Consider the following 17,719-nt stretch of genomic DNA (forward strand, 5'->3'; position numbering starts at 1 on the left):
CCATTTCAGCCTCTCCTAATAGCTCAAACCCTCCAACTCTGGCAACACCTTTGTCAATCTTTTCAGAACCCTTTCAAGTTCTACAACACCTTCCTATAGCAGGGAGACCAGAATTTCAAAAGTCAACTAATCAATGTCCTTTACAGCCGCAACATGACCTCCCAAATCCGATACTCAATGCCGTGACCAATAAAGACAAGCATACCAAACACCTTTTTAACTATCCTGTCTAACTGCAATTATACTTTCAAGGAACTAAGAACCTGCACACCAAGGTGTCTTTATTCAGCAACACTACCCAGGACAAGTTTTGTGAAGATTTGTAGCTCACGTGGAGGTTCTGGATGTAGGTTTGCTTACTGAGCTGGAAGGTTCATTTTCAGACGTTTTGTCATCATGCTAGGTAGCATCATCAGTGAGCCTCCGGTGAAGCACTGGTGTTATGTTCTGCTTGTTATTTATGTGGCCAGATTTGTGTGGGTTAATGACGTCATTTCCTGTTTTTTTCACAGAGGGAGGGAGATGGGATCTAAGTCAATTCAGATCCTATCTACCTCTGAATAAAAGAAATGACATCACTGAGACAGAAATAACATCACCAACCCAAGGAAATCTAAATACATAACTAGCAAGCAGGACCTAACACCAGCGTTTCCCTGGAGGCTCACTAATGAAGTTACCTAGCATGCTGACGAAACATCTGAAAACGAACCTTCCAGCTCAGCGAGCAAATTTACATCCAGAACTACCCAGGACCTTACCATTAAGTATATAAGCTCTGCCCTTTTCCAAAATGCAGCACCTCATATTTATCTAAATTAAATTCCATCTGCCACTCCTCGGTCCACCAACCCTTCTGATTGAGGTCCTGTTGCACTACACCTCCAATTTTGCTGTCATCTGCAAACTAACTATACCTCCTACGTTCACATCCAAATCATTTATATAAATGACAAAAGGGCATGGACCCAGCACTAATCCTTGTGCACACCACTGGTTACAAGCCTCCAGCCTGAAAAGCAACCCTCCACTATCTGTCTCCTACCTTTGAGCCAGTTCTGTATCAAAATGCCTAGTTGTCCATCTACACCATGTGATCTAATCTTGCTAACCAGCCTACTATGTGGAACCTTGCTGAATGCCTTACTGAGGTCCATGTAGATCATGACCACCACTCTGCTCTCTGCCTTCATCAATCCTCTTCGCTACATCTTCAAAAAACTCAATTAGGTTAGTGAGACATGATTTCCCACACACAAAACCATCCCTAATCAGTTCTTGCTTTTCTAAATCCTGTCCCTGAGGATCCCCTCCAACAAACTGTCCACCGATGAGATCAGGCTCACTGGTCTATAGGATTTTCTTTACCACCTTTCTTAAATATTGGGACCCTTCTTAAATAAGGGCCAACCTTCAGTCTTCCAGCACCTCACCTGTAGCTTTTGATCATACAAATATCTCAGCAAGGGGCTCAGTAATCACTTCCCTAGCTTCCCACAAAGTTCTAGGGTACACCTGATCAGATCCCAGAGATTTATCAGTCTTTACGCGTTTTAAGATGTCCATCATCTCCTCCTGTGTCATATAGACATTTTTCAAGACATTGCCATTTATTTCCCCAAGGTCTCTCGCTTGTATATCCTTATCCACAGTAAACACAATTGCAAAATACTCTTTTAGTGTCTCCCCCATTTCCTGCGGTCTTGCTGATCTTTAAGAGGCCCTTATCTCTCCCTAGTTACCCTTTTGATCTTAACATATTTGTAGAATCCCTTTGAATTTTCATCTAAATTTGTCAAGGCTATCTCATGTTCCCTCCTTTTTGCCCTCCTTATTTCCTCTTGAATGTATTCCTACTGCCATTACACTCTTCCAGGGATTAGTTGTGATTTGGTCAAAATTTATAAAGTGCTACGAAATTAGAACACAAAAGACCATCAAATTTCAGGAACACAGAGTCAAGCTTGCAATTAGGGGGCATGATAAGTAAGAGTGCCTTTTCCTTCCTCAGAACTTCCATCCTTCTCCATGTCACTCTCTTGGCCAAAATATAGTAGCCATTTGTACAATAATAAGGGAGCCCTGAAAAAGGCTTAGCAAGTCCGCAACAAAATAACATCAAAGAGTGGTGAAAATTAATTTAACTTTGAAAAGTGAACTAGATATCAACATCAAAACTACTTGCCCGACCAATGGAAAAGAGGAAGGTGTGGATTACGTAATTCAGCAACAGGTCTTTTGCTGGCACTAAGAACCTTTGGGTGGACACCTTGCCCAGTGAGGAATGCTAGAAAGTCTAACAGCTCTGTTGAACAGATGTCATCAGAGAGGCAGTGGTTGCTCCCAGTACTACACTGACCCGGGGCCTCGAGACCACTGGCTCCCAGGGTACAGGTGAATAGCGTGAATAGCGAGAATCACGGCGAAATGGACTTGGCAGGCCCTTCCTAATGTTGAGTGTCTTCATCAGGCACTAAGTATCTTTGAACAAAGGATTCCACTCACTTGAAAACTGAGAAGCCACAAGCAGCCAAATGGGTGGCTTCTCCTTGTGTGGCAAGCTGACGATCAAGCCCTGATGAAGGGCTCTAGCCCGAAACGTCGATTCTCCTGCTCCTCGGATACGGTCTGACCTGCTGTGCTTTTCCAGCACCACACCCTCGACTCTGATCTCCAACATCTGCAATCCTCACTTTCTCAGAGTTGATTTCAACCCAACTGATCCCACATGGACTCCGGACTATATTCAGAAAAGATTCCTCACGAAGGGCTTATGCCCAAAACATTGATTCTCCGACTCCTTGGATGCTGCCTGACCTGCTGTGCTTTTCCAGCACCACTCCCTCGACTCTGATCTCCAGCATCTGCAGTCCTCACTTTCTCCGAGGTGACTATCAATTCCAGTTATAGTTTAATGAGGCCATTAAATGGAAATCCACACCCCACTCAATGACCTCAACTGAAGGAAAGGAGCAAACGCGGGGCCCTCTTGTATCAGTGGTAGTGTCCTTACCCATGGACCGACCCAAGTTCCAGTCCCACCTGTTCCAGAGGTGTGTAATAACATCCCTGAACCGGTTGATTAGAAAAGTAGGCGAAATAAAAAGAAAGCAAAGACCGTCTGCAAGTCCTTCCCGAGTGGGCATAAATCAAGTCGAAAATGAGAAGGTTATGCCTCCCATCGGATTAAATACTCCCATCGCAGGGCTGAGCATTAAATTCCACTCTTATTAAATCATTTGACTATCCAATCAGCAAAACTAAAGCTGCGGCTGAGTCACTGCTTACACTTCACATCAGCTCTGATGAAGAGTCATCTCGTCTCCGTAAAACCTGCGGATGCTGTAATTCGGAAACAAAACCAGGAATTGCTGAGGAAGGATCACTCGGCCCGCAATATTAACTTTGACTTCTCTCCACAGATACTGCCAGACCTGCTGAGTTTTTCCAGCAATTTCTGTTTGTGAGTCATTTAGACTCTAAATGTTAGCTTGCTTGCTCTCCATGGATGCTGCCTGACTCACTGATCTCCTGCATATTTTGTTTTCAGTACAAGTGAGAATGGGAATGTGAGGACAAGGACAGGGAAAATCATAAGAAGAATACAATGTTCAGTCATTTAGCACTTTGATAAAGGTTTTAGATTAACAAAGTTGCAGTAAAAGGTATTAACTACATGGTTTGAAGAGATGCAAGGGAGATGATGTCTTAACACTTCCTGACATTGGCTTTTTCTCAGGATGGAAAGGTCAACTACAAGAGGGCACAGGTTCATGGTGAGGTGGGGGGAGGGAGTTTGGGGAGAAGTGCAAGAAAAAGTTTTCTAACAGAGGGTGGTGAGTGCCTGGAATACACGGTCAGTGGAGGTGGTGGAAGCAGGCACATTGGAATGCTTGAGATGTATCATGATAGACACATGAATGGGAAACCGACAGAGGGATAAAAACTGTGCATGGGTCAATAAATACTGGGTCAAAATAAGGACTAGGAATAGGTGTAGGCTTGGTGGGCCAAAAGGCCAATTCCTGTGCTGTACTGTATTGTATTATTGCTAATCTCCTCTCGGCTTTTGACAATGATCGTTTTAATGCACAAAAGTTCATAGAATCATAGAACACTCCTACAGTGTGGGAGGAGGCCATTCAGCCCATCTGAAGATCATCCCACCCAGACCCACACCTTTATCCTCATAAGGCCACATACACCAGGAGAAAGTGAGGACTGCAGATGCTGGAGATCAGAGCTGAAAATGTGTTGCTGGAAAAGCGCAGCAGGTCAGGCAGCATCCAAGGAACAGGAGAATCGACGTTTCGGGCATAAGCCCTTCTTCAGGTTCCTGAAGAAGGGCTTATGCCCGAAACGTCGATTCTCCTGTTCCTTGGATGCTGCCTGACCTGCTGCGCTTTTCCAGCAACACATTTTCAACACATACACCATAGCCAACCCACCCAACCTGCACATCCCTGGACACTATGGGCAATTTAGCGTGGCCAATCCATCTAACCTGCACATCTTCGGACTGTGGAAGGAAAGCCGTGCATCCGGAGGGAACCAACACAAACAAGGGGAGATTGTGCAAACTCCACACAAACAGTTGCCCAATGGTGGAATCAAACCCGGGTCGCTGGTGTGGGAGGCAGTAGTGCTAACCACTGAGCCACCAATGGTTGGAGGAAAACAGCACTTTCGTTAAAATAAAAGTTACATTTGTCAGTAAATACAATCGCAAGAGTAACACGTTATACGTAAATGGGTGTTTCTGACAATTGAAACAATACCCAAGTTGGAGGTTAGATTGGACTCTATTAAACAGTGCCCTCTGTGCCTTATGTTTAACCCACTGATTTCCCCAGCCCTCTCCACCTCTCTTCCCTGCTCCCCCCCAACTCCACAACCCTCCTTGGTCATCTTCGTCTCTCAATTCCTTAATCCGAGGAAACAGAATAAAATGCAGAGAGCTTGAATTTAATGGTTTCCTGTTATTTGTCAAAGATTGGAGACATTTGAGGAAACACAGCAAACACTGACTTGTGAAAGTCAGCTGGACAGCAAGATTTGTGACACAAAACATGATGCCTTTCCACCCTCCAACATGCTGCACAGAAGTTCCAGCTGAATTTGAAACAGTGAACTAAAGGGTCGGTTCATGTCAAATCACTTTCCCTAATTCACCAGATTAAACGGTGGTGCCAGATACAATCAGAGCAATGGCTGATTTGGCTCAAATGGTATACATGACTGTCTTATGCATTATAATTCTAACCACTCTTACTAAGTATGTCAGCTTGTTTAAAATATCTAACTCCTGTGATTCTTCAAGCAGTTACTATCTGAAGGCTGCAATTCATTCAGAGTGAATTGCAGATAAAACAAAGCGCTCTCAGTCTTTACTTATGTGGTCTCTCATGTAAACTAAATGGCAGTCTCCCTTTCACGGTTTGACAGGGAAATTGTATTTTTCTAGGATTTCTGCACAGTTATGAGCAACATAATCCTTTCATTACAACAGAAAAAGAAGGAAATTGCACTGATCTACCATCTCAGGATGATTTCAAGAGTCTCACAATTAATGAAGGAGTCTCAACATACGGTTTGCAATGCAGTGGAGCGTGGCAGTCAGTTTGCAAAGAGTAAGCTCCCACAAACAGCAATGTGATAATGATCAGATAATCTTTCTTAACAATGACAATTAAGGGATAAATACTCGATAGAACATGGGGTAAACTTCAACAGCTTCTTCAAACAAGAAAAAACAAGAACTGCGGATGCAGGAAATCAGAAACAAAATCAGAGGTTGCTGGAAAAATTCAGCAGGTCTGGCATCATTTGTGCAGAAAAAGCAAAGTTAATGTTTTGGGTCCAATGACCCTTAGAACATAGAAAAGTACAGGACAAAACAGGCCCTTTGGCCCAAGATGTTGTGCTGAAGATTAATCCTAATGTAAAATAAAATAACTTAACATACACACCCCTCAATTCACTGCTGCCCACGTGCATGTCCAGCAGTCGCTTAAATGTCCCAAATGACTCTGCTTCCACCACCACCACTTTTGGCAAAGTATTCCATGCATTCACAACTCTCTGCGTAAAGAACCTTCCTCTGACATCCCCTCCATACCTTTCTCCTAATATCTTCAAACTATAACTCCTCGTGCCAGTCAATCCTGCCCTGGTGAAAAGTCTCTGGCTATTGACTCTATCCATTCCTCTCATTATCGTGTATACCTCGATCAGGTGACCTCTCTTCCTCTTCCTCTCCAGAGAGAAAAGTCTGAGCTTAGTCAACCTTTCTTCATAAGACAAGCCCTCCGGTCCAGGCAGCATCCTGGTAAATCTCCTTTGACCCTCTCCAAAGTCTCTGTATCTTTCCTATCGTAGGGTGACCAGAACCGGACACAATATTGTACCCCAAAGATTCAGCAGTTGAAGAAATGTCATCACATTCTGCAACTGCTTCCTGATACTATGAATGCAATGATCTTGAGTAAAACATCCAAAGTCTCCTTTCAAATGCAGGATGAGTTCAGGGCAAAGCAGAGTGTTAGCCTGTACTATTTACAGCAAGTGTTTGACAACAAAATCTTGTAACTCACAAGACTCCAAGTTTGCAAAGTAGGCATCAGCACCATTCCCCAGTATGTCACAGAGATTTGTACCACTTATCGCCAGCACTTAAAAGAGCTAGAGAAATTCCAGCAGCAACGCCTCTGTCAGATGCAACAGGAGGATGGTCAAACAAATGCTGGTGTCTTTCTTGAAGCCAGCTCGATTAACATTCGGGCAACACTCTGTGGTAAAATCAACTCCTATGAACTGGATACTGCATCCAGTTGGTCAAAAATCACCTCATGTTGAAGTTTTTTTTTAAACTCTCAAACGACCAGTATTCTAGGGGAAGGTAAAGAAAACACTCCAAAGACACTCAGAAGTTGTCCTCGAAGGATGTCTGCATCGACATTAATGACTGGAAGGAACTTGGTACCAACCATTCAACCATGCCCACCAAGCTTAATCACACTGAGTCACTGTACAATGAGGCATAGCAGCAGCAATAGAAGGAAACAAAGGAAGCAAATTCCAAACGCTGGATTCTGTCTAATGGGGCATACCCAAACACCTGTAGGTCAAGAATTGTCCTGTTCAGTTACATGAAGACCCATGACAGAAACACTCAACTCTGAGCAGACATACTCCCCAAGTCAAGGAATATCAGTCAAAGATTGGCACAAGCTTTCTTTTTCCAGATATAAAAAGGAATGCACTGCAATTCTCAATTATCATAGAGGGATCTGAACTGAGTCTGCAAAATTGTTAATCAAGTTTTACAACCTCTAATCCTTCTTTCATTGTCCAATTATCAACATGCTTGCAGTCTGGTGAACTCAACTTTGATTTTTCAAAAGTGAACAGCCTATTCAACTCCCTACATTTTAACAGTGATTGCATTTCAAAAATATTTTAACTAGTTGTAAAATGCTTTGGGACATCCTGAATATATGCAAGATACAACAGAATGCAAGTTCATTCTTCTCCTTTCTTACCAATTGTCATCAGTTCATACCTTTTGAGGAAAACTATCCCAATGTCAATTATTAATACATATGAAAAGGATATCACTGCTAATTGTTCATTTTTTTGAACTAATGCATTATTTTTGGTAACTCTACCTTCCAAAACACTGTTGCAGAACAGAATAATTTTCAAACACCCAGTCAGCAACAAACAGTTCTGAGACATATACAAAATGGGATTAAATGCAAAGTAAAGCTCCCTCTGTACTGTTCCCATCAAACATTCCCATGGCCGATATAGTACAACAGTTTCAGATTAAGTTCCCTCTACTCTTTTAAAGTGAAAGTAAAGCATCCTCGACACTATCCACATCAAACACTACTGATATCATCAAACACTTCCAGAACACATACAGCATGGGGTTAGATACACAGTAAAGTTACATTAGCAACACTGCTCAAAGATGCAGTGGCCAGATGCAAAGTGAAGCCATTTTGTGCTGTCCATTAAGACTACTTTGTCAGACACTGAGGGTTATATGTAGATTCAAGTTTTCTGCCCGTAGGAAGAATATGGCTCAGCTCCAGCAGCCCCTGCTGCACCAAGCCACTTAGTAAGTTTAAAAGGATGTCTAATGGTAAAGATTCCTCTTGAAATGAAGTGTAATCTGATAATATTTTTAATCATGATGCCAAGTAACAAGACAGAGCCTCCATCAAACAAAACTCTCACAGAACAAGACTGGGAGCTGTAAAATAAAAAGAACAGAATGTGCAATGTGAAGAGGTTATTAAAACTTGAAGTATTTTTCAAAACAGGTGCACTGCTAGGACTTAGGCAGGGATCCAACTTAGAGGAAATCAGTTGCTATTCACACACTGAAAGCAACTGTAAAGCCACAAGAAAACAATTTCAAAGGAGGAGGGTAAAGTAGGTTGTAGGTTTGCTGACTAGGGGCAGTATTTGCTGCCCATTTCTAATCGCCCTGGATAGGTTGCTTGCTTGGGTCATTTCAGAGGGCAGTTAAGAGTCAATCCATTGCTGTGGGTCTGGAGTCACATGACAGTCAGACCATGCAAGCAAGATAGACAGGCTGCAGGCTGGTAGAACACAACAAGCCAGGCAGCACCAAGAGGTGGAGAAGTTGACGTTTCGGGTGTAACCCTTCTTCAGGACTTCTCGTCAGAATCATCTACTTCCCCACCTCCCGATACTGCCTGGCTTGCTGTGTTCTTCCAGCCTCCTGCCTGGATTCCAGCATCTGCAGTTTTTTTTTGTCTCAGACCATGCAAGGAAGGCAGATTTTCTTTTTAACCATCTGCCATGGTGGGATTCCCCAGAACGTTAATCTGGATTTCTGGTTTCTTCCAAGCATAGGGTCCATAACAGATAACAAAAGGTCTTCGGGTGGCATTAAGGATCACAGGACCCATGCTAGTCATGGGTTCTTAACAGTGTTGGTAGGACATAAACTTTCCGAGACAGAATAGAGGAAAACATCTTGTATTTTGGTCAAACTGTAGTGTTTTGTAGTAACTGGGTCAGCTCTCAAAATTTGGAAAGACCAACAGAGGTCCTTTAGATCAGTGGCTCCCTATCTTTTCAGTTTCAAGGCACACATCAATCAGACAAACAATTCTACACTATGACCACTTTTTAAGTTGAACTGATGGCTCACAAACATCATGCTTACCTGCATTTACCCTGAGTTCCAGCCTTACTACAGAGGTTTGCAACATAGTGCATATATCAAGCTAAAGAAGGATCAAAAATTAATGCCTTGCATCCACTGGCAACAAATACACCATCTTTGACTGGGAGCACAGACACGTTTCAAAATCTGCTCAACTCAACTAATTCTAACTACACGTGAACACAGCAAAATGCAAAGTAGGATAAACTGCAATTTGTTGAGTTACTGGGAAACTTAGGACTACGTTGTGCACAGTATCGCAAGTCAATGCATGTACAGTCTAGGGGGCTTTTGCATACACAGTTGGTAGAGATGGCTGCTATCAGCAGCTACTACTTTTAATAGTTGATGCCAAGGTTCTGGAGGAGATTGGAAGCATGGACACTATCTCGACACTCAGATAAAATGGCGTTGCTTCCCAAACTTTTCACGGCACACTTCTCACCTGCTGCAGCATACCATTGTATCAGGTCACATTAGTTGAAACCCACTGCTTTAGTTTGGTAGCACTCTGGAGAAAGAAACTGGGTGGCACAATGGTTAGCACTACAGCGACAGGGACCCAGGTTCAATTCCAACCTTGGGCAACTGTCTGTGTGGAGTTTGTACATTCTCCCTGCGTCTGTGTGGATTTCTGCTGGGTGCTCCGGTTTCCTCCAACAACCAAAGATGTGCAGGTCAGGTGAACTGGCCACGGTAAATGCAGATCTACGGGGATAGGGGGTGGGTTGGTGGCTGGGATACTCTTCGGAGGGTCAGTGCAGACACGATTGGCCAAATGGCCTCTTTCTACACTACAGGGATTCTATGAACTTTTGGTTTAGAACTGGCAACTCGAAAGTAAGGTTGAACTCATCAGAGAGTTCCTGAAATATGTCAGGATTGGGAAAGTGATCTGATCCAAAAACCAACACTGGAAGGAAGACAACAGATGTGAGAGCTCAGAGGTCTAAAGGCCCAGCACGGTTGATGGAAACAAATGGAAGGGGATTCATGAAACCAGTGGGTGGTGCTGACTTTGGCTTTCTATTCAGTTCTCATGCAGCAATATCTCCAGAATACTCTTTCTATGCTGCCATAGCATTAGGTTCCAGCCTTCTGTGGTACTTTATTCTACAGTTTAACTCCAAAGCTAGGCTCTGAAAATCTTGAAATGAACAGTCTATATGTGGTAACTTCCAAAAGATCACACCAGAGAATAGAGAACAGTATACTAGCTACAACAGAAAGTCATAATTTATTAAAGTCCATTATAACACATGCTCCAAGAGGTTGGGCAAGAGCAAATGAGTGAGAGGGAGAGAAAAAAATGGAAATTGAAAAAAATTCCAGAGAAATAATACAATTTTATTTTAAATTTATGCAACATCACCGAAGTTCACTAATTTATTAGAAATATCCTTCTGCATCTTCAAACTAAATTCTCCCACAAAATACTGGTTTAACGCATTTAACAAAATTACAAAAATTTAATGTAATTGCCACTTACCGTAGTTATTGGTGGGATATCGCTTCCGCAGTTTTTCAGTCAACTTGGAGACTTTGCTCCTGATGGGCTCATTCTTATTAAAAAATCCATTGTCCTGCATGGTCAGATCATAATCCCCAGTGCACTGTGGACCATCATCATCCTCCTAAAGACAAAATAAATCATCATCAGATCAAAGATTAAATTCAAAACATACTAAGTGAACTTGGGAGAAAAAGCCAGTAGCTTTCACAATTGCACACCAAGTATTGGTCCATATCAGCTGTTTAAACATGGTCATGGAGCCACAAATAGATAACACATATGTTCTACCAGTTTGTGCTTATCCCAGGTTACTAATCTTGGGGTTCTAGTTTAGGATTCACCATCCAATAGTTGAATAAGAAAAAGGAGTGATACAGGGCTGAATTTGTTAGGCTTCAAAACGGAAGACAGCTAGGATTAAGTCAGTAATTGTGGTTGTTTAAGAGACCTACAGTGAGCAATAATGAATGAACAAAATTATTATGAGATTAATAAATGCATTACAGCAACAGGAAGACAACCTGGTTTTTGGTAGTTTGGGCTGAGGTCAGGGTTATCAACCCAACCTCCAGGCTTGTTGAGGGTACTAGGCAGGAAAACACATACTCAAAAGTGGAATATAGCAAACTTAGAGTTATGTGCACCATTCAGGCTTTCGTGAATTATAAACTTGACGATTACTTTGAACAGTTATTCAAACTGAGGACTGGCAGAAAAATGGAATTTGTCAAAAAAACAAAGACTAGGATTAACAACACATTGTTCGTCAGACCATGTCTCAAAAGTGTTCCAAATGTCATTGCACTTAAATGTAATAATTGCTATGATATAGATAAATGTGACTGTAATTTACCTGCAGTAAGATCACACTATAGAGATGAATGAACAGTTTTTAATTGATTTATCGTGATTGTGTCTCAGCAGCAATGTCATCCAGGACACAGGAAACTCACCTTCAAAATGTGATATGGGGCCTCACATGTTGATTGGTATGAATGGACAACACTGCCTATCAGTGCTATACTGACAGAGCATTGCACTGAGCGCCAGAGATTGTGTGCCTTAACTTCTTTTTGGAATGAGTTCCACAAAAGACGAAGTTCCTGCTGAAAGGTAATTTAGTGGGTGTTAGCTGTTCATTTAGCTGTATGGGAGCAGACCACTGGCGTTACCAGGTTATCTGGAGTAGCAAATCAGTACTAGAGTTGATCAATAAATGTTGCCTTTCCAGCAATGTCCCAACCTAAAATCACATTTTGAATAGATTAGATTAAATTCCCTACAGCATGGAAACAGGCCCTTCAGCCCAATAAGTCTACATCAACCCTCTGAAGAGTAACCCACCCAGACTCATTTCTCTAAATTTACCCTTGACTAATGTACATAACACTATGGGCAATTTAGCATAGCCAGTTCACATGACCTGCACATCCTTTGGAATGTGGGAAGAAACTGGAGCACCCAGAGGAAACCCACAAGAAAGAGGGAGAATGTGCAAACTCTACACAGTCACCCGAAGCCAGAATTGAATCCGCATCCCTCGCACTGTGAGGCAGCAGTGCTAATCACTGAGCCACCGTGCCACCCAAATTTTTATTGCGGCAATATAAATATTTACATCTGGAACTCTTAACAAGATTTTTTGTTTAAAATCCCTTAATTACAATCAATCTTTGTACAGAAAAAAACACTTTCAGAACAGCCACACTGAACTCCATGCCAAATATACAAAGTATTCAGAGGATCAAACATGCTTAACATACAACGCTTGCTCAAAATCGATACAATGAAAATCTCAGATAGGTTATCTGATTTGTGCAGATATTATTTATTTAGTTTTATTAAGGATTGTCTGTCACATTGTTACCATGTCTTTCTCCCTCACATCTGGGTCAACTACCCAGCTGCTATAGATGGAAAGTCCATCATTTAGCCCATCCAGCCTTTTCCATTCACCTTGTTAATCAATTGGATAATTAGATATTAACTCCACCAACTGCCATAGTATTGTAACTATCTTAGCTCCAACTGCAAATTTTCATTCCTTACTCTAACCCCAATTTCACAGTTTATATTCACAGATCCCTAGAGTTAGCTTGTTTTATAGGGTGACTTATGCAACAACAAATTGCATTTGCATTGCACATTTAATGCAGTCACCAACACGCTTTACAAGAGCATTCTCAAACAAAATTTGACATCAACGCAAATAAGGGGCTACTGGTTCAGGTCATCAAACATTTGATCAAAAAGGCTTTATTTGACACAATTTGATTTATTACGGTCATGTGTACCAAGGTACAGTGAAAAGTGTTGTCTTATGTGCTTTGCAGGCAGATTGTATTATACAAGCCCATCAGGGTAACAGAACAGAGTGCAGGATACAGTGTTACATGTGCCAAAAAGGTGCAGAAAGACATCACCAGTAGCATTTAAGAGGGCCATTCATAAGTCTGATAACTGCTGGGAAAGGGAGTCTCAAAGGTGGGTCAAGGAATGCTCAATGGCAGAGGTGAAGAGTGTGTATTTCAGAGCTTAGAAAGGTCAGTAGCATAGCTAATGCTAGAACCAGAGTGCTGTAGAGATTTAGAAAATTGTGGCACTAAAGGAGATTAGTGTGATGACAAGATCACGGTGGAATTTGAAAACGGTTTTAAAATGGAAATTTAAAAATGGCGTGTTGCTCAATTGAGATCAATGTCGGACAGCGAGCACAGAGATGAACAAGGCCATAGTCAGAATTTTGGACAGGCATAGGTTTGGAGAGACTGGAAGATCGGAAGCCAGCTAGGATGGCACTGAAATAGTTGAGATCACAAAGCCATGAATGAGGATTTTAAAAGATGAGTTTCAGCAAGTTGAAGTTAGGTGACGTTACAGATGTGAAAACAGGCAGTCTTAGTGGTAGCACAGTCGCAAAGTAAATGGGGCTAGTTAGTTCAGTTGATTGTATAGTGATGCTAACAGCATAATTCAATTCCTGCACTGGTTGAGGTTACTGTGAAGGTCCTGCCTTCTCAACCTCCTCTTTTACTTGAGTTGTGACCACCTTCAGATTAAATTCACTACTAAGTCATCTCTCTCTCCCTAACGAGACAGCAGCCCCAAGGTCAACTGGGAGTATGTTGACTTTACCTTTTGGTCTGATGCCCATCTCCGAATCAACAATGACACCCAAGATCGTGAACAGTCTGGTTCAGCTCGTAGCAGAGAAAGCACTGCTGCATTAACAAATCCATTGTAAATAGCATTGTGAGAATTACTGTTCATAGTAGGGGCAATTCAGTATAAATATGAACCATTCAAATTTTAATGAACTTAATTTGGTACTGAATAAACTAGGCAATAAATTAAGTTTAGATGATAACTCCACAAGTGTGCATAAAACAAAATATACGATTGTGTGAATAACACAAAATTCCAGACATATGGCCTGGGTAAGCGTTTGCAGATGTCTGTCATATAGACTAATAAGAGTACCACTTCTGCCGCCCCGTGCCTTTGTAGCAGAACTAAGTATCATTGTTTATTGCTAAAGGATGTACTGGGATCCCTCTAGTAAATCAAACAGACAAAACAAGGAAGGGAAATCCCTCACTTTCCACTTGTACAAAAATGGTTTTCTAACAATCATAAAAGAAAGCTAATGAGCACAGATTTTATCCTTATTCAAGCTTGTGAAGATGCCTTAGGCTATCACCATTCAGTTAGTTAAAAATCACATAACACCATGTTATAGTCCAACAGGTTTATTTAATGCTTCCAGACAAATCTGTTGGACTATAATCTAATGTTGTGTGATTTTTAGCTTGTCCACCCCAGTCCAACACCAACACCGCGACATCATGGCTACCATTGAGTTAATTCATTTAGGGTTCAGAATGGAGCACGCTCTCACTTCTGAATCCCAAGACCTTGAGTTCAATGTGCTTCCCAGAAAACCAAAAGAACTGCGGCAGCTGTAAATCAGAAACAAGAACTGAAATTTCTGGAAAAGCTCAGTAGGTTTAGCAGCATCTGTGTAGAGAAGTCAGAGTTAGCATTTTGGGTCAAGTGACCCTTCCTCGGTTCGGAACTTCCTCACAACTGAGGAAGGGTGACTCGGCCTGAAAACTTAACTCTGATTTCTCTCCACAGATGCTGCCAGATGTGCTGAGCTTTTCCAGAAATTCCTGTTTATGCTTCCCAGAAACTTGAGCACAAAGTCCAGATTGACACTTCGTGCCATATTTTGAGATAAAATATGACACTGAGGCCTTATCTGGCTTCTCAAGTATTTGTAAAAGGTCCCAAGGCACATCTTTTTTTTAAACAACCTATTTTTCTAATCAACCTAAAAATAACAAATGCTGGAGATTACAATGGACATGCAGGAGGCTGGAAGATCACAGCAAGCCAGGCAGCATCAGGAGGTGCAGAACTCAACATTTTGGTATAACCCTTCTTCAAGACCTGGACCAGTTCCACCACAGAACACACTAGATGGCTTCCTTCTTTAGAGACCACAATTTCCCTTCCCACATGGTTAAAGATGCCTTCCAACGCATCTCGTCCTCATCCTGCCCCTCTGCCCTCAAACCCCACCCCTCCAACCGTAACAAGGACAGAACCCCCCCCCCCCCCGGTGTTCACCTTCTACCCTACCAACCTTCGCATAAACCACATCATCTGACGACATTTCTGCCACCTCCAAACAGACCCCACCACCAGGGATATATTTCCCTCCCCACCCATTTCCGCTTTGCACAAAGGCCGCTCCCTCTGTGACTACCTGGTCAGGTCCACGGCCCCCAACAACCCACCCTCCCTTCCTGGCACCTTCCTTTGCCACCGCAGGAATTGCAAAACCTGCGCCCACACCTCCTCCCTCATCTCCATCCAAGACCCCAAAGGAGGCTTCCAGATCCATCAAAGTTTTACCTGCACATCCATCAATATCATTTATTGTATCCGTTGCTCCCAATGCGGTCTCCTCTACACTGGGGAGACTGGACGCGTCCTAGCAGAGCGCTTTAGGGAACATCTCCGAGATACTTGCACCAATCAACCCCACCGCCCAACATTTCAACTCCCCCTCCCACTCTGCTGAGTACATGCAGGTCCTGGGCCTCCTCCACCACCGCTCCCTCATCACCGATGCCTGGAGGAAGAACGCCTCATCTTCCACCTCGGAATACTTTATCCCCAGGGCATCAATGTGGATTTCACCAGTTTCCTTATTTCCCCTTCCACCACCTCACCACAGTTCAGCACCGCCCTCATGACCTGTCCTGCCTGCCTATCTTCCTTTCTACCTATCCACTCCACCCTCCTCTCTGACCTATCATCTTCATCCCACCCCCATTCACCCATTGTACTCTATGCTACTTTCGTCCCACCCCCATGCCCTCTCATTTATCTCTCCACTCTGGAGGCACCCTGCCTCTATTCCTGATGAAGGGCTTTTGCCCGAAACGTCGATTTTCCTGTTCCTCGGATGCCACCTGACCTGCTGTGCTCTTCCAGCACCACTCTAATCTAGACCCTGCCTATTTTGAATCCCAGCACCAGCAGTTTTTTTTTGTCTCTAACAGAGATTACAGCGGGTCAGACAGTATCTGTGAAGAGAAAGCAAACTTAACGTTTAGGGTCTAGATGACTCTTCATCAGACCTCTGATGAGTCATCCAGAGTTGAAACGTTAGCTTGCTCTCTCTCCATGATGTTGTCTGACCCGCTGTGATTTCCAGCATTTGTTTTCAGTACAGATTCCAACATCTGCAGGAATTTGTTCCTACATTGAACAGTTGATTAGAAACAGAGATGTTATTACACACCTTTGGAGCAGGCGGGACTTGAACCTGGGTCAGTTCAAGGATGGGGATGCTACTTTTCAGAAGAAAACTACAGCTCTCTTTAATGTCCTCAAGGCAATAGTTATCCCTCAATCAACACCCTGAAGACAGATGATCTGGTCGTTGTCACAGTATTGTTTATGGGATCTTGTGCAAATTGGCTGCCATTGTTTTCAACAATAAAACATTTTAAAAGTATATCATCGGTATAAGGTGCTTTGAGATGGCCTGAGCATGAGAAAGGCTCTGATGCCGAGTCATCTAGACTCAAACCATTAGCTTGCCTTCTCTCCAGTGACCTCAAGCATTTTTTTTTGTTTTCAGTTGAGAAAGGCAGAACCTGATTACAAAATATTTTGTACCAAATGGCCTAATGTGCCCTTAACGCAAACTGGGAACAAGTTAAAAGTGTAAACCTATTATTCAGATGGAAATAATCTTGCTCAAACCAACTGAAAAATAAACAGCATTACCCAACTGTGCCCTGTATCAACCTAATGTTTTTATAGACTAATCTCCATTTGCTTTGATTTTCTGCAAATCTTAAACATGCACTCCACTACACAAAAGCTTTCACTAATACTCCAAGTTATACTTGCAAATTATATTTAAAAGAAATCAAAGGCTACTTACAATACTTAAATACCCAAGGATATCAGGTAATTAGGAAGGATAGGCAGGAAGGAAAGGGAGGTGGGCTCTTAACTAAGGATGAGATTAGGGCGATAGGGAGAGATGGTATAGGAAACAAAAGAGCAAAATGTTGAATTCATTTGTGTGGAGATCAGGAATAGTAAGGGGAAGACATCGCTGGTTGGAGTAGTCTGTAGACCACCCAATCTTACTACTACAGTGGCACAAGTGATCAATCAAGAAATATCGGATGCATGCAAGAATGGGAAGGCAATAGTCATGGGGACTTCAACATGCACATTGATTGGCTGAATCAAATCAATAGAGGCAGTCTTGAAGAGGAACTCATCCATGATAACTTTCTTGAACAGCATGTTACCAAACCTACAAGGGGGGGGGGGGGGTGGGTGGGTGGGGGTGGGGTGGGGAACGTGCAATCTTAAATCAGTCCTGTATAATGCGACAGGTAAAATGAATGATCCCGTAGTTAAGGAACCTCTCAGAAAGAGTGATCACAGTTGATCAAATTTCATGT

At 42.5% G+C, this 17,719-nt stretch overlaps 1 protein-coding gene across 4 annotated transcripts in view; it reads right to left on the minus strand.

Moving 5' to 3' along the window:
• zfyve27 (zinc finger, FYVE domain containing 27) overlaps window positions 1-17,719 on the minus strand; it is a 192,914-nt gene that overhangs the window by 92,715 nt on the left and 82,480 nt on the right. For all 4 annotated transcript variants that reach the window (XM_087998754.1, XM_087998755.1, XM_087998752.1 and 1 more), the window contains one exon: window positions 10,695-10,839. In XM_087998754.1, the coding sequence (XP_087854880.1) occupies window positions 10,695-10,839 (145 nt within the window). The remainder of the gene's footprint in view (window positions 1-10,694; window positions 10,840-17,719) is intronic.

Source organism: Chiloscyllium plagiosum, unplaced genomic scaffold, assembly GCF_037043375.1.
Source record: "Chiloscyllium plagiosum isolate Xiang-an unplaced genomic scaffold, Cpla_swu_hap1 HiC_scaffold_22, whole genome shotgun sequence".
Classification (NCBI taxonomy): Eukaryota; Metazoa; Chordata; class Chondrichthyes; order Orectolobiformes; family Hemiscylliidae; genus Chiloscyllium; species Chiloscyllium plagiosum.